Source organism: Aristolochia californica, unplaced genomic scaffold (genome assembly GCF_029961685.1).
Source record: "Aristolochia californica isolate CCGP_79_NKW_82.1479 unplaced genomic scaffold, dmAriCali1.0.hap1 SCAF_8, whole genome shotgun sequence".
Taxonomy (NCBI): domain Eukaryota; kingdom Viridiplantae; phylum Streptophyta; class Magnoliopsida; order Piperales; family Aristolochiaceae; genus Aristolochia; species Aristolochia californica.
This window is the reverse complement of record NW_027182279.1, coordinates 36,613,144-36,639,818: the sequence shown is the minus strand read 5'-3', so window position 1 is coordinate 36,639,818 and position 26,675 is coordinate 36,613,144. Positions and strand designations below refer to the sequence as shown.

The window sequence follows — 26,675 nt, the reverse complement described above, 5'->3', positions numbered from 1 at the left end:
TTAAATCTTATTTCAACTTTATCCAAGTACATAGAATAGAGCGTCAAAACTTCATTATCAATATATACCTATGCGATTGAACCTTTTAGACGAACTTTATTTTGTACTAATATTTTTAGTTTGCTAAGGAGCTTCTCAATCGGGTGTGTTGGTTGATCCAAGACTAATGCTTCATGGGATAGATGAACTACCAAATGAACCATCACATAAAAAAAGAATGGTAGGGAAATCTTTTCCAGTTTACACAGGATTACCATGATGGCACCTTGTAATTTCTACAAGACATCAATCCTTAATGTTTAGGAACACAACTCTTTAAAAAATAACCCTCAATAATTATTGTAGATATGCTATTGGATAGATAACCAAGGAAACACACAGGAAACAAAAATTGCACCTTTTCGTGGTAATCTTGACTCTTTAGGTATGGGAGATCCACCTCGATGCATCATGATATATTTGAAGTGTACCTATGTACAAACTTAATGTTAAAAAGTAAGGCACAAAGTTATTTTTTCTCTTGCTAAGACATTGTGTACGATGCAGGTGGTATGTAAACTGAATCACCGTATCGTCTCAGGCGCAGTTCCTTTCTGATCTTCAAATCTTTCAAGTCAAACCTAGCTTTCATTTTACCATTTAAATTCAAAATTATACCCATAATATTGTCACATATTTTTCTCAATATGTATAACATCAAGATTGTGCATCAATTTCAACTTCAACTAATAATGTAACTCAAAGAATATGCTCTTCTTCTTCTAATTCAATTCAGCCAAAGATTGTTTGCTCTTCCTATATTGGTTGGTGTTTTGTCATAATTGTAAAACAGACCCTTCAAAGAATTTTTCGATGATTTATTCTTCTCCTCATGGAGGCTTTTTATAATACATTTACAACTTTATTAAGATCCAATTTAAATCTTAGAATTAGAAACAAATTAAGGAAACAAATCGTTTCCTATAATTACTGTAACAAATTACACAATTTACAGCTCATTTCAACACTCCCCCTCAAGTTGGTGCATTGATGTCAGTCATACCCAACTTGTCACTTATACCATGAAATACTTTCCCTGATACTCCTTTCGTGAGCATATCAGCCAACTGACTCTCAGATGGAATAAAAGGAAAATGCATAATCTTTGCATCGAGGTTTTCCTTGATGAAAAGACAATCAACTTCAACATGTTTAGTGCGATCATGTTGAATAAGATTTTTTGTAATTTCAATGGTTGCCTTATTATCACAGTGGAGATTCATAGATTAAGCATATTCAATCTCTGAGTCCCTCAGTATATTTCTTATCCATAACAATTCGCATACACCATGAGCTAGGGGTGGCATCGAGCCAAGCCGAGCCGAGCCGAAACCTGCCTATGTTCGAGCCGACCTTGATTTAAATATTTCAAGCCGAGCTTCGAGCCGAGCCTCATCTTGAGCCTAAAATTGTTATCGAGCTCGAGCCCACCGAGTTGGAGCCGAGCTTCGAGCCAAACTCGAGCCTCAACATACATTTAAAACTTTTCAAAAAATATATATAAAATTATGTATACATTTTACATAAAATTTGGCATGACCTCTACATAAAATTGGGTATAACCTATATATATATATATATATATATATAATTCATGTATAAGATTGGGCATAATCAACATACATAATACCTGCATAAATACTCCATAAAATTGTTTATACATTCCATAAACACTCCAAGAAATTGTTTATGCACTCCATAAAATAGTCTAAACACTCCATACACTGCATAATATTATAAATAAATTCCACACAATAATCAAACACAACAAAATTAAATGAAATATCACTATCAATTTACAATCACCCAAATAAAAACTATAAATCCATTATAAATTTACAAACTATAGTTATTTCTCTTCATGCTAGAAAATAATATACGTCCTTGCTTGAGCAAAATCTCCACCTATGACAAAAACAAAAAAATAAAATTAGTTATTGTCAGATAAAAAAGTACTCTTCTATTACTTAATGTCGTTAAAAATATTAAAATTACCATGATGAGAAAAACATGAAAAATCACGTAGCTGGTAGCATTATCTCTGAACTCTTCTTCTCAGGCTGTAATCATAAAATAAAATTTTAATAAATAAAACTAAAAAAATTACTAAAAATATCGTAATAAATAATTAATCAAAGAAATTCACCTTTTGATTTTTCTTTATACCGTGAAGAGTCTGAACCCAATCACTGCCAAAAATCAAAGTTTAAAATGTATTTGGTACCAAGGAAGAACGATACGAATCTATTACTCTACCACCAGCACTAAATAATGACTCCGAAGCTACTGTGGATATGAGAATTAAAGGGAGGTTAGTCAACAAACTTAAAATTTGAAGTTCATCTTCATATCCTGCTTCAAATTCATTTAATTCCTCTACATGAAATTCAATTTCAAACTTGGTGTTAGTGTGGACGAGTTCATATACATTGGAAAACAGTTTCCAGTGTTAGTGCCCCAAAATAAGAAAAATATAAAAAACAAGAAAATGAGTAACTTATAATAGTATACTTAATTAAAACATAATATTTAAACCCCAAATTAGGTAAAACAAACATGATTACAACACAAATAAGTAATTTAATGTATAATTAAAATAAATTAATATATTAATTAATTAAATTAGATATTATATTATTTAATGATTGCAGTTTATTATACATTAATACAATAATTACGTGAGCCAATTAATTGTGTACATGATTAATTATAAAAAATAAAAAATAAACAAGAAAATTTGATCAAATGCTAACTTTAACACACTATATTTTTACGTATTATTGCATCGTCCAGAGAAAAACAGACTGAGAATAGGATTTGCAAGCTTTTTTTTTTTATAAAAATCACACGTGCGAAACTCGCATGTGTGAACTGCACGTGCGAGTTCGCGAGCTGTGCGGGACGGAGCGTCGAGGGGGGAAAATAATCTCCCCCCCTCAACTTAGGTATCTGAACTTTAGGTATCCGGGGGTTCTGTGTCGTTCCAGCGAGGGCGGTGGCCGGCTGATTTGACGACGGCAGCAAGCGGTGGTAGGGGGTGACAAAGAAGGGAGAGGGTCCAGAGCAGCCGCTCTAGTTGGGGTACGACGAGGCAAGGGCAACGCTACTAGAGTCGACGGCGACGGTGGAAGGGGCACCGACGGTGAGAGGGAGAAGGGAGATGGAGGCCGAGAGAGGGAATTTCAGAGGAAGAAGAGAGAAGGGAAGGAGGAGACGAAGAGAGCGAAGGCGGGAGAGAGACATAAAATTTTTTTTCGGGAGAGAGAGTGCGAGACTCCCAAAAATTTGCCCCATCCTGCCACTCGTTAAATTAACGAGTCGGCTCGCGAGCCAATTAGCCGAACTTGGCTCTGCTCGAGCTCAGCTCGTTAACCTAAACAAGCCCATTTCTGAGTTCGAGTTCGGCTCGAGCTCGATATATAATGAGTCGAACCGAGCCGAACACGAGCCGGCTCAGTTTGAAGCCACTCCTACCATGAGCCATGCCTCAAAATTCAGCTTTAACACTTGATCTTGATACTACCTTCTATTTTTTGCTTCGCCACGTGACAAGATTACCTTCCACAAAAGTAAAGTAACCAGATGTGGATCTTCTGGTTGTCTAATCTCCTGCCCAATCAGAATCTATGTATCCTTCAATGTTAGAGACACCTTTTTATGCGAATAACAAACCTTTTCCTGGAGCACTCTTTAAGTATCTCAAGATTTGATGGATTGCTTCCATATATTCTTCAGTTGGTGCATGCATGAACTAACTCACAACGCTCACTACATATGCGACATATGGTCTTGTGTGTGATAGGTAGATTAATCTTCCAACTAATCGCTGATAACGCCCTTTGTCTGTTGGGATTTGATCTGGGAGAATTCCGAGCTTATGATTCATTTCTATGGGTGTCTTTACTGGTTTACAATCAAGCATTCCGGTTTTGGCTAGAAGATCCAACACATATTTTCGCTGTGAAAGGAAGAATCCATGTTTTGATTTTGCCACCTCAATTCCCAAAAAATATTTAAGTTGTTCGAGATCCTTCATTTCGAATTTAGTGGTTAAATACTCATGTAAAACTTGCATTTCACATAGGTCATCTCCTGTCAAGACCATATCATCAACATACACAATTAAAGCCATTACTTTTCCTTCTTTGTGTTTTATAAACAAAGTATGATCTGAGTTACTTTGCTTACAGCCAAACTCCTTCATTGTAGCCGAGAATTTCCCAAACCATGCTCTAGGTAACTGTTTCAGCCCGTACAATGACTTCTTCAATTTATAGACTTTACCTTGACATAAAGAACCACTTTTAACTCTGGGTGGTAGCTCCATGTAGACTTCTTCTTCTAAGTCTCCATTGAGAAAGACATTTTTAAAATCAAATTGTTACAGAGGCCAGTCTCGATTTGCTGCTATAAATATAAGAATGCGAATTGTATTGATCTTAGCTACTGGTACAAAAGTATCCTGATAGTCTATCCCATACCTTTGCGTATATCCCTTTGCAACTAGTCGAACTTTATATCTTTCAATACTTCCATCCGGTTTGAGTTTCACCGTGAACACCCATCGACATCCAATTGTCTTCACTCCTTTAGGCTCGGAAACAAGTTCCCAAGTAGCATTTTGTTGTAGAGCCTTCATCTCTTCATTCATCGCCTTTTTCCATTTTGGATCAACTAATGCATCCTGCACATTACTAGGAATAGAAACCCTGGATAATTGATCAACAACAAATGCATACGATTTAGTCAACCTATGGGAGGAAACATAGTTGTTGATTGAGTATTTTGTTTTGGCTTCAAGATCAGGTTCATATTGTTTCTTTAGAACTCCCCTATTCAATCTTTGTGGATATCTAGGAGTTATATTTTTTGTAGGAACACATGTTTCAATATATTCATCAAACACAAGATTCGTATTTACCTGAGGAGGAACATTCTGGGTAGATCTTCAGTTGATGGTACAGACGGAGGCAACTCTGAGGATTCTTCAGGAGAAATTAATGATTCACTCTCAGCTTCATGGTTGGGAGCATAGTCTTGTTGCACATCATGACGACCTGGTTGGTTCAAAGTTCATTCATTGTTTCTAAAAGTCTATAACTCGAGAAGGTGTTCAATTGATAAGGTATGCAACAGATTTGACAGCTTCGCCCCAATAAAATCGAGGCAGGTTCATGCAAAAGAGAGAGAGGCACACACTACTTCCAAAAGTTGTCTATTCTTCCTCTCTGCTAATTCATTTTGTTGGGGAGTATAGGTGCATGAGGTCTGATGCTGAATTCCATGATTGTTCAGAAAATTACCAAGAGAAGTATCAACAAACTCAGTCCCATTGTCAAATTGCAAAACACGAATCTGCTTCTGGTACTAAATGTGTACCATTTGGTGAAATTTCTGAAAAGCTAGACACACATCACTCTTTTTTATAAGCAGGGATACCCAAGTCATTCTAGTGCATTCATCAATAAATGTCACAAAATACCTAGCTTGAGAAATAGAGGGAACTTTTGTAAGACCCCAAATATCAGAATGAATAACCTCAAAAGGTTCAGAACTCTTATTCAAACTTGGTAAATAAGAGATACGGTGGCTCTTAGCCTGTCACAATGAAAATCCAGATTATTCAAACCTGAAAAAAGTTGTGGTCACAATTTCTTAAGATAACCAAAGGAAAGATGGCCGAGTCTTTGGTGCCATAACCAAATAGTTGCTTGAGCACTGTCTTCACTACTAGCTTGATTTGCCTGACTGATTTTCGATCCCCCATTCTCTGTCAACTTCAAATAGTAGAGTTTGCCCCGTCTAACACCATAACCAAGAATCTTCCGGGTTAGAATGTCTAGAAAGACACAAAATGAAGGCCAGAAAGTTATAGTACAAGCAAGAGTTGAAGTAATTTGGCTAACAGACAACATATTGTATTCAAGAGATGGAACAACAAGGACAATATCTAATGTAAGATTATTCGACAAGATAATTGATCCTTCCCCAGTAATCGGAGAGGTACTACCATTGGCAGTGGAAATAACGGATTGAGGAAAAGGTAGGACAGATTTTAACTGACTGGAATCCCTTGTCATGTGATCGGATGCACCATTATCAATAATCCAAGTTCTATTCTTAGAACATGTAGAGAATATTGATGTTTTACCGATAATACCTAGATGGGCAACATTTGCCGTAGGCAACACCTTTTTCCCAACAATCTTTTTTCGAGGTTTTTTTGAGAAGTCCTACCACTCTGGGTAACCAATAATCTCATAACAACGTTGTTACGAATGACCTTTTTCCCCGCAGTAAGTGCATATCTGGTTGTTAGTTTTTCCAGAGATTGGACGATAGCTTCCCATTGTCTGTCTCTGGGTTCATTTAGATTTTTTTCCTAGTCCGGTCTAGAAGTAGTCTGGTTCGGTCTGGTTATGTTCTAGTCCTATTTTGGACTGTGGTTGGTTCGGTCCGGTTTGGTCCGGATTTTCTGGCTTGACCCGTCAGTCCGGTTCAGTCGTGAAAAAAATAAAGGAACAATGTTCCTAAGTTAACAAAAAAAAAGATTACACGGAGGATCACCTTCGTCTTCTCCATCGACGCGGTGGCTGGAAGGAAGAAGGATGATTCGGCGGCAATTTTTCGGCTTTCGGGTGGCGGTGGCTCGATTTTACGGCGACGACAGAGCGTCTTCGGCGATGGTGACGGTGCGTCGGCGTACTTCAGCGGTGGTTGTCGGCAGCTTAGACGGCGGAGTTTTTTGGCTCCAGGACAGAGCCGCCGACACCGTTGGGCCACTGAGTCGCAAAAAAAAAAAGGTTCGTCGGCTTCCTTCGATGACAACAGTGATCAGCGGACATAACAGGCTATTGGTTCGGTCCTCTACGGTCGCAGGCGATCGTTGTCAGTCGTCGGCGACGAGATTTTGGCTACGAGACCACCGGGCTACTGAGTTGTAGAAAACAGAGTTCTGCAACTTCCATCGGCCATGATTTTTTTGGCTAGCACCTTCGGCGACTACGGGAGCACTTAGCTTTGATCTTTGGCGACGGGAAGGAGAAGAGAAATAGACTGCTCTGATACCATGTAAAACAAACCTTCAAAGAATTTTCTGATGATTTATTCTTTCTCCTCATGGAGGCTTTTTATAATACATTTACAACCTTATTAAGATCCAATTTAGATCTTAGAATCAGGAACAAATCAAGGAAACAAATCGTTTCCTATAATTACGGTAACAAATTACACAATTTATAGCTCATTTCAACAATAATGTATATAGGGAAGCTTTTGCAATTGTCTCTCAATCTCACAATCAAATAGTTGAATTAAGGAGGGGTGGGGGTGGGTGTCGATGATCTATTTTAACATCAAATTTCATTTCTCTTTGTCAATATTGATGACCCATATAACATTCTTGTCCTCCATATTTTAACCTCACAAAATGTGTTTAGTTCATACATATTAGGCATGCGAATTTTCCTTTGATGTTCATACTAGAAAGAGACCCATAAACTAGGAAATCATTAATGGTACAAAGAAGTGCACCATGCATTATAAAAATCTCTCTTATATATGCATCAAAGATTTGCACACCTTCTTCACATAACTCTTTTAACTTGACTACCAATGGGTGCAAATAGACATCAATATCGTTACCTAGAAACTTTGGCTCCAAAATTAATAAACTCATCCTAAAAATGATCTTTCATACCTTTTTATGGGGGGCTAAGTATAAGGCATCGAAACTACTAACCTTGTGTTGTAAGACATACTCATATTATGAAATGGGCTTAAACATCCCTTACAAGGCCTAGATGTATATTTCGTGAGTTTGCAGCAAACCACGGATACTCGTTATCAAATTCAAGCCGAAGTTTTGAATTTTTCAGATGTCTCAATGTATTTGTTTCACCCTCATGCATTTCGACATGCCACCTCATGTCTTTGATAGTTTCTTTTGAGGTAAACAATTGTTGAAATCATGGCTTGAGCATGAAATAGTATAAGACTTTGGTAAAGACTAACTTCCAACTATTGCTTGATCGTACATAACTCTGGCTCATGAATTTGTGGGCAGTTATCTTCCTTCTCATATTCCTTCCAGAATAAGACAATCATTTTTATAGGTATGTATCTTCTCATAATGGAATACTAACTCGGATAAAAGTGTTTTAACCTCATAGTAGTTGCAAGATAGTGACTTGTCCGGAAGAAATTATTCTTTTTAATACGAGAAAGTATATCACCTATTGCTTCACTACTCATGTTGCATTTTATTTTGATATGGAGCATATGGATAAGAAACTTCAACTTAAAAAGCTCCAACAACTAGGATATAACTCCCCACTAGCATCCATGAACAATTGATTAAATTTGTCAACCCCAGTTGTTCCAATTCCAAAATATTCGATGGAACTATTAGGCCCTGGTTGACTATCAATAAGGAGGTCTATTCAACTTGTACATCATGGATGAGATCATGGATTCTATCCTCCATACCATCTTCTCTTCCCATTTGATGATTGGTATCAGTTGTACAATATCGCCTTTGGCAAGTTCCCTCATAACTATCAATTTGTTCCCTATGAACTTTCCATAGGTTATAACTCAGTAGCATCCCATTAATGTACATGCGGTCCTCTATTTGGTATACATCCCAAAAAACTTATTAGCACACACTCTACAAGGACAACATATCTTGTTATCTAAACTTACCACAAATTTAATGTATTTCATTTGACTGAAAGTGTCTAACCCGTTTCTTGTATACTTTCACTCAAGGGCCTATTTTGAAAAATCTTCGTCTTTCTCTTGTCCATTTTTGTTTAACACCAACATGTTTTGAACACAAATTAGCCATCAGAACAACTATCTATATGAAACTAGACTACTTTGAGATTTCTATATTTTATATATGAGAGTCTTGAACTACGGCTCTCAGATAATGTTCAACTACTATCTTCACTTGAACTTGTGAACCTAACTCGCCCATTCAGGACAAAAAGAATTTTGTCAAAATTTTGGTAGCATCTCTCTACATCCCTCATGCTATATTAGCATACTTGTTGACATGCATACACAAAACTTCGTTATCTGAGTACATTGCATGCTAGTCAACAAAGTATGTGGTATAACACACGAGAAAATTGCAGAAATGCATCCAAAATGCATAGACAATTTGTCTCAAACTATAACATCAACAATAATAAACAAACTTTTTAGTCTCAAACTGTTTTACAAGACAATTTAAAAATTGTATTTGTATTTCTAGCACTTGTGATGCACAAAACTAAAATATACATCACAATCTCTTGAACAAGCAGTCACATTTCAATTAAATTGCTTAAGTCAATAACATGAGATAGGATTTCACTAGCAAAGTTTTTTTAGACTATGAAGAACAAAGAACTCATTCTGAACTTTAAGATGGTGAGACTTTGGGATAAATCAATCCTATTTTCTCACACAAACATGACTCTCTACTAACTCATCAATAGTTTCAACTAAATTTCAGTCGAGCATTATACATTTTATGAAAAATATTATAAATTAAACCAATATTATGAATTATTCCTTGTTGCAATTATGTTTTTGTTAAATTATATGTTCATATTATATACATCATTAGTTTTGTATTATGTAAAATATTATTTCCATATTACATTCATATTATGCTTCAAATTAGTCTAGTATTATGTTGTTCATTAGTTACATATTATGCTCATACTATGCTAATCTTAATTTCACATTATGCTCAAATTATGCTCAAATTGTGTTTCTATAATGTTTATATTATGCTTAAGTATTTTGTTCATCTTAGATTCATATTATCATATTATGGTCATTTTGGGTTACCATTAAGTTCATATTATTATTAAATCAAGTTCAACAACTTGGGGTTTGATCACTCTTCCCTCATCTACCTAACCTAAGAACTAAAAGGAAAAATGGAAACACACCAAATCATCTTACAACACAAAAATATGAAAACAAAATCCATATGACGATCCCATCGTATTTCCCCTGCTTCATGATGGGAAAATATTTCCTCATTTCATAGACACCATTCCATAGCACTTCATTATTTCAAAATAAAATAAATAATATAAACAATGAACATAAAATATGATATCATAAATATACCTAGAATATATCAATAACAAAAATATAAACCAGTCGTAGGGTTAGGGTTAGGGTTAGGGTTAGGGTTAGGTTTAGGGTTTAGGGATAGGAATTTGGTTTGGGTTTATGATAGAACCCCCTTGGAGAAGGTCCCATTTCTTTCTTCAAATTGTAAAGAGGAATTGTAAGAGAGAGGTTAAGCGGGTTGGACTCAGAGAGGAAAAAAAGAGAGAAGTAAAGGAAGAGAGGGAGATAGAAAAAGAGGTAAACGAAAACAGAGAAGAAGAAAGGAGAAAAGAGAGGTTAGGTGCTAGGGCATGGATTTAAGAGAGAGAGAGAGAGAAGAGAAAAGAATTGACTGAGAGTAAACTAAAATAAATTCTTTGGCTTTGGGTAGGGTGGGATTTCACGATTGGGTGAAAAAATATGGATGTAGTAGGTAAGGGGTGTGGTGGCTAGAATGGATTAATATAAAGAAAATTAGGGTGTTGGATAGTAATTTTGATTTGGTGGAGAAGGCATAGAAATAAGGTTGATGGAAAAACGAACCGTGAATAGTAAAACTTACCAAAAATAGATTTTGTTGAAGTTTCATGATCCATCCTAAGGAGGTCTTGCAACCTTGCTTCCATCAAAACTTATTTTAAGGTCATATTAGGTAAAGATAGGCTTTTGTTTGCGTAGGGCTGATCCAATATGAAAAATTATTTGGTGCGAAAGGGCTATCTCAGTTGTTCGATCATAATCGGACGACTGAGATAATCATTAATTGGATGGCTGCATTAATCGTTGATCGTACGACTCAGATAGTCGTTGATTGAACGACAAAGACAACCGTCGATCATGATTAGATGACTGAGATAACGTTTCACATGTTTTACACAAAATGGCTTTTCGTATTGGATCAACCCTGTTTGTGAGTTGAAAGTAGAGATCGAAGGTTATTAATTAGTTTCGGAACCGGATCCGGATGTTCAATTTCGGATATTTATAACTTCGGGTAATCGGATAGTTATAAATAGATCGGATGCGGATGGTGTCATATCCCGATGATTCCGGTCCGGGTCTGGTCCGTTCACAACGCACGACTCGTAGGAGCCCTATTGTCATCACCCTGGACGCCTCGACACACTTCCCTCAACCTCTCTTAATTCATCGACCTCCATCAATCTCCAGGTAAGATTTCTTTTCTTGTTTTCCTTTTTAACCTCCATACGACGCCGGAAAGTACTCTTTCGGGTTCTTGTTTTCTCCCCCAGTCCCATTGCCGCCGCAAATAAGGAGCGGTGGGTGCGGAAACACCTGTCTTCCCCTTTCTGTTATGGGCAGGTGGACGGAAGGGGGATTTTTTGTTTCCTTCCCCATTCCCATTTCGGGCACAGAAAAGGGGCAGTGGGTGCGTAAATACCTGTCTTCCCCTTTCTGTTAAGGGCAGGTGGACGGAAGGGCGAAGGGTTGCCGACCCCCTCTTTCTGTTACTGAAAGAGGGTCAGATAAGGAGAGGGGTAGGGCACCCCATCTCTTCCCTCGCGTGCGGGGGTCCCTTCTCGTCCCATCTTTCGTGCGTGAGGAGAGAAGGTTCGTCGTCCTCCCGAGGCTATTTTTATTATTATTTATTTATTATTTTTTGATTGCCTATATGTATGCACACTTTTTCTTTGCAAAGTACAATTTGATCCATAAGAAGCTTAGGAATTTAGCCGTCGTTACATTAGCATTCAGGCTTCCATCATTTTGTGTTTGGATTTTCTAGTGCTCTGTTTTACTCTTTTAAAGGCATTTTCTTTTGTCTGAATCACCTTCCGAAGTAAAAAGTGTTCAGTGTTTTAACTTCCTCTACAATTTGGAGGATACTTCTGCAATGAAGGTAAACATCTTCTCATTATATGTGTAAGTAAAAAAAACACATTCTCAAATGAAGCAGGCCTAGTTTGTAGGTTTTCTTCAAGAGTTTTTGTTTTGATGTTTACTAATTTAGGTTGTGGGATTACATTAAGATGCCGAGAACAAGTACAGCGGAGTCTCCTGGTTGCCCTCCCCTTAGAGCATTGGCTTTTGATGTGCTTGGCTTTGTTAAAGGTAAAATGATTGAATGGACCTAATTTTTGTAGTTGATAAAAAAGTTCAGGTGTTAAACTTTTGTTAATATTCTATTATTTTTGCAATAAGTGATTGCTATTTTGTGTCTCAGTTGTTGAAGCTCGTGGGAAGCAAGGGATTCCTGCAGTGGTTGAAAGATGGGGCTATCCTGATCCATCACGATGTGCTCTTGTTACCTCTGCTGTCAATAACACCAAAACGGTATCCTTATTATATTTTGCTTCATTTTGATTTGTTTTATTGAATTATGTAACAGCAATTCCATGGTAATCAGAAAAGGGGTCTGGTTGATCGTTATGTGACTTGGCCCATTATTCTTTTCAATTTATCTAGGACTACCAGATCAGTTTGTTCTGGACCATAAAGTGTTATCCTTAATGTATAATGGCAAGCATGTTGTGCCACAAATCCTAAAAATTGTAGTGGTGGACAATTTTGTAATTTCTTGCAAAATGTGACTTGGAATCCTGAATGAGGAATGTTCTTTTCATAAATATTTGAAAGAAAAATAAATGACAATCTGGTAAATATGTAAAAAGCTAACCAAAATTGTTACAAACTTTGGCTCCATAAGTGTCCCCAGTATGTTAGTGTGTAACTATTTTCATTATGTCTAATTGGTAAATGTTTGTCCCATTTTATTTTGACTTGGATGATCAGGATGGTACCAAATATACTTGCCAATGGTATAAACCTGAGAATAAAGCTTCTTCAATTTGAATAAACTTGTTAAAGTATTCTGCATACTGTCCCCAATAACTTTAGAAATGACTTTTACATATTCTGTTGAACTAATTGCTCTGGTCATCATGTACATCATACCTTGATATATTTGTGCAGTTGGTCGCTGTTGGACGGAAAAATGGGCTGGTAAGTCTCACCTAAGAGAAAGGAGACTGCGTGAGTTTTGTCATTCTTGTGTTCCTGGAAGACAAGAAGGACCTCTAATTGAGTCTGTTCATGAAGTATCTAATGTGGCTGATGGATTGTAGGTTGAAGTACTAAATGCTTTGAATGGAGATGTTCAAGTTGAAGTCAGAGTGTCTGAAGCTGGTCCATCCGGTCATGTTTCAGATGATGACCATGTTGTTGGATTGCATCTGTTTAAAGGGGACAGGTAGTATTATATGCTTAAATCTTTTGTCTGTTTATAAAAAAAGTAACATGTATCTCAATAATGTCTATTGATTTTACTTTCTAGGGGAAGATATATAATGTTTTCTCCTTTTTTTTTGGGGGGGGGGGGATTGAGAATAAGATTCATTAAGAGGGTTTGAAACAGAGCATGGCACAAATCACTAGTGATAGGTGGAAAAAACTGTAGAAGATTAAACATAAAATGGTGTCGCAAGGGTAGGGAGTGCCTGAAATTGAGGTGTTGATGGGAGACTCCTTCCCTTGTTAGAGTTTCAGTTATCTGCTTTGTGCTTCTACGGCTGTGAAACCATTTGACTATAATAAATCTATAAATATACTCAATCTCATCAAAACACATCAAGAATCTTCTTGGGGGAGACTTTTTCCCTGAGGTCCAAGTGATGACCACTATCGAGTCTCCTTCGCCTATGGGTGGAGGAGAAGCTGTTATGAACTAGCTGGGGGCTCTGAAGAAGGACCCCAAACTCCACCTCAATGGACTCATACTGTCCAAAGGGGGCAGAGGAAACATGGGAATGTCCTCCTAAGAATCCTAAATGACTGTGACCACTCGTTGGCGTCCGAGATTGCCCCTTGAGCTATGATTTAAATTTAGTTTCAACCTAATACTTGGAGAGGCACCCAAAGAATCAGGTTCACAGTACACTGGGGGGCAATCTTGATGATTTTTTTTAATATTTTAATGTTGCTTGCACACACATCATATCCATTTTCCCCCAGTACGACTTGAACCCAAGATCTCATATTAAAAGCTCCCCCCAATCATTGAGCCAAAAGCCCAATGTTGATGATTGCCCTCCAGTTTCTTCTAATGATCGAGCTAGGAAGGTGAGAAGTCTGCCAATGTTTACTATCCTATAATAGGATAGAATGCATGATTTTTTCAATGATTCCTCTCAAAGATCTGTGTTTATGCTCAAAAGTTCTCCAACTGCACTCCTTCCATATGTTCCAAACTGTGCAGCAATAGTGAGATTCCAAAGCAAAATTGTCAGTATTTTCTCAAGGTACTTAAAGTGAGAGTAGCATCAGTAGAGATTCGGGGAACTAAAAATTGATGACCAATTTTATACTGAAGGCACTAACCCTGTTGAGCCAAGGAGAGAGAGCTCACAAACTTGGGGTGAAATAAATTTTATGATTTTGATCTTCAACCATTCTTCCCCTTTTTGCCGTACTAGGTAATATTATCTTTTAAAGCACATTCACACAAGTGAGAGTACCAGAATGCCACAGTGAACAGGCCTGAGAGATCACACTTCCAATGCATGGTGTCTGCCCCCAGCCGTAGATGTATGTGCCATCCCATGGAGGAAGAAGTTTGTGGGCTTCAGAGGCCTTGACATCAGTTGAGGCTCTCCTCAGATATATAATGATTTTTATTACATCATTAATTGGTATTGAGGCATTGTGAGTGCTCTATTTTTCATCAGAGAAAATGCAACCTAAACTTTTAAAATTACCGATTTATGTAAGATCAAGATGTATTATCTTCACCTCATCGCTAGGTTTTTATTGAAATTCTTTAACACATGTAGAAGCATCTGCATTGCTGTCCTCATCAGAGTCTCACTCCTCAAGTTGGTTTTTGTATTCCAGCTCAAGTAAATTACTTACATGCACCGTGAAGGGAAATGCTAGCTTATGGTCCACTCAAACAGGAGATGCATCTTCAAGTTGGAATGCATGTGCTGGTGGTAAAATTGCATGTTCTTCAGTTGACAGCAGTGAAAAGTATGCCTTATTTGGAGGGTAAAGTTCCTACTTCTTTGTAGACTACAAGAGATTGAAATTGTTTGGGTCTATATAGGTCACTGTTGGCATGACACTCTGTTTCACCCTATTACACTTATCCTTCAGCTGGTTAGGTAACATGTGTTTTGATTGGATGAGGATAGCTCACCCTTACTGTTTCATCTCTTAGGAAGGGAGTTGAAGTCAATGTGTGGGATTTAGCTAACTGCAATAAAATCTGGACTGCAAAATTTGTGAGTATCTAAATTTTTTTCTTATTCTTTAGTTCAGAAAATCTTGTAAATACTTGCATAATAACTATTTATCTTACCTTAACTTCCTCATTGTCTGGTTATTCTGTGCAGCCTCCTCGTAACAGCCTTGGAATATTTGCTCCAACTTGGTATACTGCTGGCACATTCCTCAGTAAAGATGATCATCGTAAGATTGTGGCTGGCACCAACAACCATCAGGTGACTTACCTGTGTTTTTTTTCTTTTTCTTTCTATGGCCTCAAAGTGTGCCCTGGACCCTAATTTTAAATTTAATGGAAAATATGGACTTGCTATAACTTGCAACTAACTAAAAAATTGAAGATATCTGAATGATTATTTACCCTTGTGTAATTTTTTAGTAATTAAATATACTGGAGAGGTGGGCCCTTCATCTAGCTGCATGGAGAGGGGGAGGGCTGATTTTCCACTTCTTCTCTCCCTGCACCAAGAGAGAAGGCAAGGGGAAAGTTCCATCTCCCACTTCTACTAGCCTATGTGCAGATAGAGAAGTTGAGGTGAGCTCTCTTCTGTTCTCTCTGCCCAGAAAAAAATATTTTTCATTTTTTGAATTTGGACTTGGTGTATGGGTGGGGCTAGAAAAACGTGAGAATGGCAGGGTAGCAGCCTGCTCTTCTCTCACTGCAGAGCATCAAATAGTGATGGCAACATGGCAGGTTACTGTGACAACCTGTCTCCATCTTTCCTGTATAAGGCAGTAAGGGAGAGATCAAATTAACCTGGAGGACATGGTGCAGTATCATAAGAATACCTGCTTACTGACAGGCTGAAGATGGGTTTCCAAGGACCATCTTATCCTCTTTAAGTTTTATGAAATATAAATTCTAATCCCTTTTTTTTATTGAGAGGTGTAGCTTATAATCCTTATTTTGAATAAATAATAAGAAAATATCCAGGTCTATAAACATCAAATAAAAAAAGGGTGGAGAGGTCTTTTTTCTCACTTCTGTGTCTTACTCCTGAATTTTTGTTGGGGCACAATCTTTGTTTCCCTCATCCTCTCTTCTCATCCTGCTGCTTTCTTGTCCGTTGCTTTATAGCTATTCATGGAGGAAACCTAGAGCAGAAGCAACATTTAAGGCATGACTTTTCTTTTTCCCCACCTCCTTTCTACTCCAGAGCTTACTTGTCTCTTGCAATTATATCAACTATCTGTTTAGAAAATTCAGGGTTGAGTCGAGATCCCTAATTGTCTTGTTGCATTGGCCTCTTGAGTAATTGATGAAGACTATGGACATCAAAGTTCTTAATCAGAGAACTACAGTATGTGTTGGCAAGATGATTTTGATCTGTCCCATTCCCTTTTGAATAAATAAAAATCTACTCTTTGGCTTTTACTGTGTACTTCTAATGCATAAGGTTTTGCTACTATTCTTGTATTGTCAAGATTTGAAAATCTTATTATATGACTATTTCTAATTAGAGGCAGAGAAATCTTATTATATGACTATCAACTATTTCTAATTGTTTACTATTCTTGGTATGATCTTTATCTATCACAATTGAATAGGGTGGGGTGTCAGTGTCAAGGATGGGGTTTGCTGTTTCTAGAATAAAGCAGGGATATGTTTGGCATTTCATACCCTGTTGGAACAATACACTCCTAACCTGCCCCATTGCCATCTCTACACATGGAGAGCTCTATGCCTGGGAGTCTACGTGCATGGGAGTGAATTGAGGGTCCCTGCACCTGAATGTCATTGGAGAAGGGGGGGGGGGGGGGGGGGGGGGGGGGGGGGGGCACTGCCCCTTTGTTTAAGAAAATGATCAGTTTTTGAAATTTTAAATAATAAGAAGTGCAGAATGCTTACATTCCCAAGAAAACTTTGTTATTGCGGTTCTGTTCGCTGTATTTGGAATTGGGCCCTGTTTCAAACAACAGCAAATTGGTGGCTATAGCTGTAATAAGGTCAATATTTTGGGCTGTATTTGAGAATTACCCTTTTCTATTTATCAATGGACTAGATGTTACAAGTTGTAGCCCATAGTGCTTGCATTGTTCAGGAAAAGCTCTACAGTGCATACATCTATTTCTAAACTTGTTGGATGTAATTCGTCATTTCACAGGTTCGCCTATATGATATTGCAGCACAAAGAAGAGCTGTTATTTCTGTCGACTTTAGAGAGTCACCAATTAGGGCAGTCACGGCAGATTTAGATGGATACACAGTTTATGTTGGAACAGCATGTGGTGACCTTGCTTCATTTGACATGCGCACAGGTGCTTGAACTTTTCTTATAAATGTGTGCTTTTTATATTTGATATTCAGTTTTCCCTCATAATTACTAATCATTTTTTCCTATAGGTTTATCCCCTGTAATGTAATGTCTAACTCCTGTAAGCTAGAGTACATAACAACATGGTCATGGCATGTTTCAATATTGCAGGAAAGTTGCTGGGTAGCTTTGTGGGTAAATGTTGTGGAAGCATTCGATCAATAGCTAGGCATCCAGAACACCCGTTGATTGCATCATGTGGTGAGTTTTGACTGCTAGAACTTATGTCTGCCATATATGTCACTTGTAGAGAGTGTTGCACGATCCAGGACCTTTAAGAAACTGCAGGCAATGATGTTGAATAAATAAAAGGTGAAAACAATATCATTGCTAGATTTGTGCATGTGCTTAGCTTGGTTATGCCTTTTATATGGCTACTTAATAGATGGAAGTGATGCCTTTTCTATGGCTACTTACAGATGGAAACAAAAAAATTTGGTTCCTGTTACAGATATTATGCTTAAATGCACTTGTAGATGTCACCCATTTGTCATTGGTGCACATATATTAAGAGTTCCATGTATTTTTAGTTGTTCTGCCTATAACTGATCTGTTGGAGGTACTTCTCTTTGGAGTTCCCTTGATCTAATTATTATCTGGAAATCAAGAGTTGCTTTACAGGCACGTGGTTCCGATAATGACCAGCTGCATCCTGGTTCATATTCAAAGCATATTTTTTTAGATGTTTGAACTGATGACACAGAATTTTTTCAGGCCTTGATGCCTATTTGCGTTTCTGGGATACAAAGACTAGAAAACTGTTGTCTGCGGTATGTTCTTTTACCTTTCTTATTGAATTCCCCTACTTAAGGATCAGGCATCTCTCTCTCTCTCTCTCTGTTTCTCTTTAGTCCGTAAACATGTGGGGTGCTTTTAGTACAGACTACCACCTTTGCTGTTAACCCTCCTTAAGATGTCTTAGCATTGATCTGACTTGGTCTGCTTCTTCATTAATGAGGGGTAGCAAAGTGGATTGAGGAAACAGATCACTTGAGATTTCTTATTCATTGATATAGTATACATACAAAGAGCTTGTAATGCTTATTGGTCATTGATCTTATCTTGCATACTTGGATATGTTAATTCTCAATGAATGTTTAATTGCACTCTCTTGATCTGCACCGCTCTTTTAACTTTGGTCATGAATATTCAACTATCTATTAACATGATGCTGGCACCTGCATCTCTAACAGCAGTGATGCATCTGTACAAACAACTTCATTTTTCTCATGTATATGTTAGATAGTCTCCCAACTGGGGGTCACTTGCTCTTAACTTCCAATATGTCTTTTCCAAGAAAATTTAAAACATTCTTTAGGCGACGACTCTTAGAAGGATATATGTATTCTGTTGCTGTACTTTTTTTTGTACTTGGGCATGTTGTACATGTTCTAGGTTATATGATGATGAATTATGGTAAATTCTTTTCATATATGTTTATGATGCTATTGTTAGTATATTTGGGCCTTACGCATTTTATAAAACTGTTGGATACAGGTTTTCCTAAAGCAACATCTTACAAGTGTTGTGATTGATGGGAATTTCGCTGATGCAGGTTAGTATATATAGTTGTTCTGTTTATTTGTCTTTGCAAATGATTAGAAAAATTGTTGGTTAACTAGTGAAAGCATCTCTCTGAATGCGTAGTGTAATACTTCATGAGGTGTTCGGCTGAAAGTAACAAGGCTGTACATTACATGATGTTCTTCTGCTTAGTTTGTAGCAAGTAATGACAATTAATTAAAAAGAGACTGAGGAAGGAGTGAAATCAACAATATCACTAATTTCTTGTGAGGCTTTTGTGCTTTAGACCTATTTCCTCTTCTTAGTAATTTTAAAGCACAGTGTTGTCTACATATTTTAATTTATATCCATTCGTTATGAGTTGACATTCGTGTGCTTACAGGAAATGCCACCTTTGAGCCTGATTCAGAAATTGAGGACCAAGTTGTTGGCAGGTTAGCGGATGAAGACGTAGAAAGACCTATCAAAAGGAAGCATTCCAGTGAGCAGGAGGCTATCAGGAAGAAAAAATTCAAGAAAAGCAAGAAAAAGGTAAAAAATCAATCAGAAGACACGTTATAGAACAGCCCATTTTAATGTTCTTTTTCAGTGGGAGGGACATGGAGGATTTTCCTGAGATTTAAGAGGCTTTGCTTGTGTGGCAAGATTGACTACCCGACTGACTTGCTAACAATGTGGGTGCCTTGCACTGTTGGAGTTGGTGGTGGCCATCTCCCCCATGATTACTGTCAAAGAGACCTGGAGCTGAGTTCAAGAGTTGAACACAATGAATAGTATATGAGGGTATCAGAAGTGATTCTTCTAACCTGGTGTTGTAGTTTGGTCAGACATCATCAATTTTCTGCTTGTGGGATGTCTAAATTGGAGAGCAAATAGCTAGATATAATATACCTCTGTATTTTTTGTCTAGTTTGCGACAAATTTAATTTGAAAAAAGTCTGGTGATTTATTCTTTTCTTGTTTTTTTTATGATAATAAAACTTAATAGAGTCGACAATTTGTATTCTAAGTATTTTAGATACTGACCTCTAACAAACAAACATTTCAAGGTCTAAAGTTTTGAAATGAATCAAACTTACTCAAGATTTTAAACATCATGAAAAGTCTACTCTTGAAGATGAAGACTAGAGTTTATGATTCTTTGATTATGTCAAAACTTAGTCTATGTAAAAGAGAGTTGTCCAAATTCTTTTGATTTGAAGTACAATGTCAAACATGAAGTTTTAGGACATACATTGCATTCATACATGCTTTAAAATATCATATATATATTTTCAAACATGTTAGAATACTTGGGATAATTTATTCTCATGCTTTTTGCTTACTCCAACACTTTTTGCTTACTCTTTGTTTCATTTAGAAAACTCTTCGTGTATGACAACAAGATGGACTTAGACATATTTCACACACACACACACACACACACACATATATATATATATATATATATATGAAATGGCCTTGAGCCGACACTTTTTGCTTACTCTTTGTTTCATTTAGAAACCTTTTCGAGTATGACAAAAAGGAGCAAAAAGATGGACCTAGACTTATTAGGCACTCTAGAAATTGCAAAAATGAAATTTACGTGACTAAAAAGAACTAGGCAAAAATTAAGGGGGAGCTTATTTCAAAATTTCATAATTAACTTAGCTCTGAACCTTAGGGATTGTGTATATCTTAAAATTTTCATAGTTAGGTTTTGTCATTATCAAAAGAGGGAGATTGTTGACCATTTCTTTTCTTCTTCTTTTATTTTCTTCCTCATGTTGACTATAGGTTGACTCCCTTCTTGTTTTCGATGATAAAAAAACTTAATAGAGCCCACAATTTGCAAATTAAGTATTTCATTTACTTTACCTTTAAGAGATACATTTCAAGATCTAAAACTTCAAAATGAATCAAGCCTACTCAAAACCTTAAGCATCATGGAAAATCTACTCTTGAAGAAACACCATTGAAGAAGAAGACAGAGTTTAGGATTCATTGATTATGTTAAAACTCAGTCCATGTAAAAGAGATTTGTCCAAACTCCTTCGATTTGAGGTATAATGTCAAACATGGAGTTTTAGGACATACATTGTATTCATATATGTTTTAAAATATCATATACATCTTTTCAAACATTTTAGAATACTTAGAATCTTTCATTCCATGCTTTTAAAGTCAACTTAGTTAGACTTGCATTGAAATAATCGAGTGACATCTGCCAATGGTCAATCATCTAGAAGTACATATGCCAAGTTTATAAATGATCGATCATCCAGGATATGGCCATTTTATGCTATAAAACATGATCAATATCCCATTGGGACTAATCGATCAATGCTATCCATTCATTCAGGTCAAAGACTTGTCTATCATTTTCTGATGTCGTCGTTAACAGAAATGATCACTTACAGTGACTTTTGCTAATACTTGGGGATGATCTATAAGATACTTCAGAGCTAGAGTTAATGCCAAGGATGTAGTCTCAAAGCTTGCAAACAACAAAGCAAACATGAGATCAAGCGCTATTCCCTCCGTCAAGAGACTCTTTTCTTTGTTTAACTCGTCAATCACTCTATCAAAGAAATCTCGTTTTCGATTCTCTTGAGGGCTTTTCCGTCGGTCATGCAGCATTTCCCTTAACACCTTCATAGCGTTTCTTCTTCCCTATAAATAAGAATTTTTTTTCCGACAGCAAGTGTGAAAATTTTAAGCAGCGAAGTTCAAAACGCCCCTAGCTATTAAAAAAAAGAAAAAGAAAAAGGCTTGGCATTCTTTGACAAACTAGTAGCAGTTTCTTTTTGTTATTACTTCCATGCATTTGTGGTGAGCAGTTCCTGGAATGTCAAGAGGGAAGGAGATAAGCCCATCGACGAAAGCAACGAAGCTTTGTCTCAAACTGTTCAACGATTGCTCATCCTCGTAGCTGATCAATTTTTTGGCAGTCAAACCGAATATCATCTGCAAAAGAAGGAATTTGGCATTTAAATATTCCTAGCTGCAAATGCGGCATAAGAGATAAAGTTTCTCGGGGCTAGAGGAAGATGATCACTTACAGCTGCGGTTCCATCTTTCACCTCCACAGAAGGTTTCGTCACCCACTCATGTAATGTCCTACGCACAAATAGATTCGTCTCAGGTAAGAGAGTTTCTTTCAGGCTCTCCACCCCGAAGAGACTCAAGATCAAACTCTTGAGATACTTGTACATTACACCATGCATATGCCCTACGTTCTGCTGGCCGAAGGTATCCATAACGGCCCGAGGCCACCAGCTTTCGAACAGCCGCCCCTCTTGCTGGAAGATGAAACGGTTGAGATCCTCATCGGCCGAGACTATGAAAGGTTGGCCTACCACGCTGGTCTTAAAAACGGGACCGTACCTGAGCATAAGCAGAAGCTAGTTAGTCTTGTAACAGTTCAACATTGCCATTAAGATGAAAGGGGTGTTTGTGACATTGCTTGGCTAATACCTATCCATTCGTTTCCTGACAAAAGGGTGGAGATCAGATGCAGTGTAAGGGGCAAAGAAGGCGAGTGTCTCTCCAATGAGTGGAAGGCCCAGAGAACCAGGAGGGAGATTTCCCTTGCAACTTGGGTTTCTCCGTTTGTAGATCAATCGTGTGAAGTATATGGTTGCAAGGGTCAGAAGACACGAGAGAATGGGCCACATTGCTTCGCGGCTTCTCCTGGATGGATGTCACAGGCGATTTGAAACTAGCTTGCCAATGGAAGAAGGAGAGGATGCTTTGTAATTGTCACCAGCAGTTCAACTTAGTTCAACTTGAGGTATGTTTTAGTATTTATAATATGGATGAAGACAGTGAAAACTGAGAGAGAATAAAAAATATCCACAACTGGACCGACCAAAGCTGCTCCGAGGTTATATGAGCTTCGTTTTTAATAATACCCTCATGTAATTAGGAATATCTCTTTTAACCTTTTATGTCTATTAGTATTTTATTTAAAAATAAAGGGTATGAAAGAAAAAAAGTTATTCCACCCCAATATGAGATTGTTGTGTCAGATATATATTTTCATCTAATTATACTATAAAAAAATAATTTTGCGAATAGCTGGGTCATTTTGTGACTTGGATTAGTCCACCTAGATTTAGCGGGAGCCAAGTCGGTTTAGGGGAGCAAAATCGCCTTGGATACACAACCTACCTTGGATTAAGAGAATCGGGAGAGTTGGATATAGGGTTTAGGGTTTAGAGACACCGAGTCGGGTCCCAATCCGTAGTCGTAAAACCTTGCTATAAATTAGTTACTTACACGTATTAGTTAAATAGTAATATTTTAAAATTAAATTTCATAAGGAAAGATTAGTTAAATGTATTTATAAATAATAATGTTTAGTAAAAATAAAAATAAAATAAAATGAATACACCATAGTATTTTAAAATTAAGTTAAATAGCACGAGTTCAGAAAAAGTCACTAAGTCAAATAGCTAAATTATTAAAAAAATTAATATACTAAATAGTATCATAATATTTTAAATTAAATGATAACAATAATATGACTATTTAATATTATTAATATTGATAAAATTTAAAATTAATTTGAGAAAATATTTCAAATAAAAATTATGCAATAAGTAAAAATAATGCTAAACTATATTATGATAAATCAAACAACAAGTTAAAATACTACGAATTAAATAGTTATTCCAAAATATATTTTATATTCAATTTAATTTTAAATAATTTAGGGTTAATATATTTTTACCATGATGTTTATTTTATTTTAAATAGTTCAAAAAATAATTTTATAAAAATATATAATTACTTATTAAATAATTTTAAATTTTGGTCATTTACTCATTAATCAATTTTAGTACACTAATTGAATAAAAACACGTTCTTCATGATCATAAATGTTTTATAATATTGTGATAAAAATTAAACTATAATAAATTCAGAATAGTTACTAATACATATTGGGTAATTAAATTACATTATTCACGAAATATTATTCTGATAGATCAAATTAATTTAATTAAATTATTTTTTTAGTATTTAATAATATAATTAAGAGTTTCAATAATTACAATAACCCCTTTGGGAATTTAATTCATATTTTAAAATACTTCATTCCAGAATTAATTTTGCAAGCAAATGAATTATAGTATTAATAAAAATTCCAAACATATTGACAACCCCTTCAGTATTTTTACACATTACCTAAAACTTTAGTTGATTAAAATTGTTATCCATGCACATCAAGTCCCTATGCAGATAAAATAAGGAAAGGTTATTAGAAGAACTTTCCTTTAGAATTAACTTATTTAAATTAAATTTTATATTTTAACATTATTTATTTATTTAATATAACATATGTTTGTGTGTGTGTGTGTGGACGAGTTCACAACAAAAAATATGCACTAACATATGTTTTAATATCCACAACAAAAATAAACAAGCTAAATATTTAAGAAATCTAGAACAAATAAATTTTAGAGGGGTTAGTCAACACTTGTGTTAACATGAACTTGAACTTCAAATTCATTTGAATCATCTACATAAACTTTAACTTCAAATTTGGTGTTAGTGTGGACGAGTTCATGTACACTGGAAAACAGTTTACAGTGTTAGTGCCCAAAAATGAGAAATATAACAAAAACAAGAGAATGAGTAACTAGTAATAATATACTTAAATAGAACATATATACCTAAATACCAAATTAACCAAAACAAACATGATTATTACACTAATAAGTAATTTAATGTAGAATTAAAATATATTAATACTACTAATCAATTAAATAAAATATTATTTTAATTAATGATTTCAATTTATTGTACATTAACACAATAATTACGTGTGACAATTAACTGTGCACTGATTAATTATAAAAATAAATAAATAAGTAAAAAATAACAAAAGCGAATATATATATTTATTTATTTATTAGTCACATAAGATATATTTTAACATAAAAAGGAATAATTTAAAACAGTAATAAAAAAAATATATATATATATATATTATATCAATATATTCAAAAATTGTTATTTTATTTAATAAATACATTTTATTAACTCTGTTTTCTCCGCGCTGGAGAGTTTCTTCAACCACCAGCCACGCGTAGAGGGGGTTCGATGGTGGCCACCGTTGACCCCCGTCGGACGTCCGACATCGGCCCCCGTCGGCGTCGCTGGCTCAACCCGAAGCTCATCGCAGGCCAAGAGGGAGAGGAGAGAGAGAAGAGAGGGAGGACAAGAGGGAGAAGGGAGGACAAGATTGAGAAGGAGACCGAGAGGGAGAAGAGAGCGAGAGAGAGAAAAAAATTTCGGGAGGAAGCGAAGCGACACGTCCCGGTGGCTCATGTGGATGACTTGGAAAAAAACTAGGGATTCCTGATTCCACAAATTAAGCCTTGGTCGTCTTCTTCTACTTCATCTCCTTCATCAACATGAACCAGACGTTGGTGCACCACTAACGACTTCACTAGATGAACTAAGTAATCAAGATGAAGATTATCTCTTGATTCATGTGACTAAACCCCCCTTAACTTTTATGTCATTTGTCACAACCAATGTCAGTTGGATTTGGTCTAGTCTCTTTCCGCTCTTTTATCAATGATAAAAAAAGAAACAACCAAAGAAACAAACTTTTACTTTCATTGTTTTATGAGAAACAATACATAGGTACACTTTGAACTGTTCGCACGGTTCATAGTTGGCTCCGTAGTTGTCATAATCTCTTTAATCACCAACTTGTATGAATTGTAATCTCACAATCAATTATTCAATCAAATTTGTATTCTTTATCTTTTTACGTCTTTTGTCATCATTTTAGGAGAAACATTGCATAGGTACACTTTGAAATATGTGCATAGTTCATAGCTGGCTCCATTGTTGCCACAATCTCTTTAATCGCCAACTTGTTTTAATTGTGGCCTTACAATCAATTATCCAATCAAATTTGAATTCTTTAACTTTTATGTCTTTTGTCACGACCAATGTTGGCTGGATTCGATCTAGTCTCTTTCCCCTCTCTTTATCAATGATAAAAAAAAAAGAAACAACCCAAGAAACAAACTTTCACTTTTATTGTTTTAGGAGAAACATTGGATAGGTACACTTTGAATGGTATGCATGGATCATAGCTGGCTCCATCGTTGTCATAATCGCTTTAATCACCAACTTGTATGAATTTTAATCTCACAATCAATTATTCAATTAAATTTATTTCGTTTACATTTTTAGGTCTTTTGTCATCATTTTGGGAGAAACATTGCATAGGTACACTTTGAACTATGTGCATAGTTCATAGTAGGCTCCATAGTTGTCATAATCTCTTTAATCACCAACTTATATAAATTGTAATCTCACAAATAATTATTCAATCAAATTATGTCTTTTGTCATAACCAATGTCGGCTAGATTCGGTCCAATCTCCTTTTGATCTTCTATCAATGATAAAAAGAGAAACAACCAAATAAATTAACT

The 26,675-nt window shown here is 36.1% G+C and overlaps 2 protein-coding genes across 6 annotated transcripts; one reads left to right on the top strand and one right to left on the bottom strand.

Moving 5' to 3' along the window:
• Positions 1–11,243: 11,243 nt before the first annotated feature.
• LOC137939272 (uncharacterized) lies at positions 11,244–20,255 on the top strand. 5 transcript variants are annotated; one of them, XM_068784508.1, is made up of 14 exons: positions 11,244–11,325; positions 12,128–12,228; positions 12,341–12,450; positions 13,090–13,119; positions 13,242–13,366; positions 15,007–15,159; positions 15,332–15,395; positions 15,507–15,614; positions 17,502–17,655; positions 17,823–17,912; positions 18,426–18,481; positions 19,209–19,266; positions 19,618–19,766; positions 19,881–20,255. In XM_068784508.1, the coding sequence occupies exons 2-14, from the start codon at positions 12,147–12,149 to the stop codon at positions 20,007–20,009; spliced, it is 1,308 nt and encodes a 435-aa protein (XP_068640609.1). In that variant the 5' UTR covers positions 11,244–11,325; positions 12,128–12,146; the 3' UTR covers positions 20,010–20,255. The 5 variants fall into 5 exon arrangements, with proteins under 5 accessions (XP_068640609.1, XP_068640610.1, XP_068640607.1 ...); XM_068784509.1 differs by having other exon boundaries at positions 11,246–11,325; positions 12,147–12,228; XM_068784506.1 differs by having other exon boundaries at positions 11,273–11,727.
• Positions 20,256–21,611: 1,356 nt separating this feature from the next.
• On the bottom strand, positions 21,612–22,891 carry LOC137938439 (cytochrome P450 87A3-like). Its single transcript, XM_068783396.1, has 4 exons — positions 22,692–22,891; positions 22,277–22,601; positions 22,032–22,181; positions 21,612–21,887 (listed from the first exon to the last, which is right to left on the bottom strand). The coding sequence occupies exons 1-4, from the start codon at positions 22,889–22,891 to the stop codon at positions 21,612–21,614; spliced, it is 951 nt and encodes a 316-aa protein (XP_068639497.1).
• Positions 22,892–26,675: the final 3,784 nt, after the last annotated feature.

Coding starts and splice junctions, on each gene's coding strand:
- LOC137939272 (XM_068784504.1), top strand. Junction 15,615..17,501: donor CTGGCACCAACAACCATCAG/GTGACTTACCTG, acceptor GTCATTTCACAG/GTTCGCCTATATGATATTGC. Junction 19,267..19,617: donor TGGGAATTTCGCTGATGCAG/GTTAGTATATAT, acceptor GTGTGCTTACAG/GAAATGCCACCTTTGAGCCT.
- LOC137938439 (XM_068783396.1), bottom strand. CDS start 22,891: ATGTGGCCCATTCTCTCGTGTCTTCTGACCCTTGCAACCATATACTTC. Junction 22,602..22,691: donor GTCAGGAAACGAATGGATAG/GTATTAGCCAAG, acceptor GCTTATGCTCAG/GTACGGTCCCGTTTTTAAGA. Junction 22,182..22,276: donor TGAAAGATGGAACCGCAGCT/GTAAGTGATCAT, acceptor CTTCTTTTGCAG/ATGATATTCGGTTTGACTGC.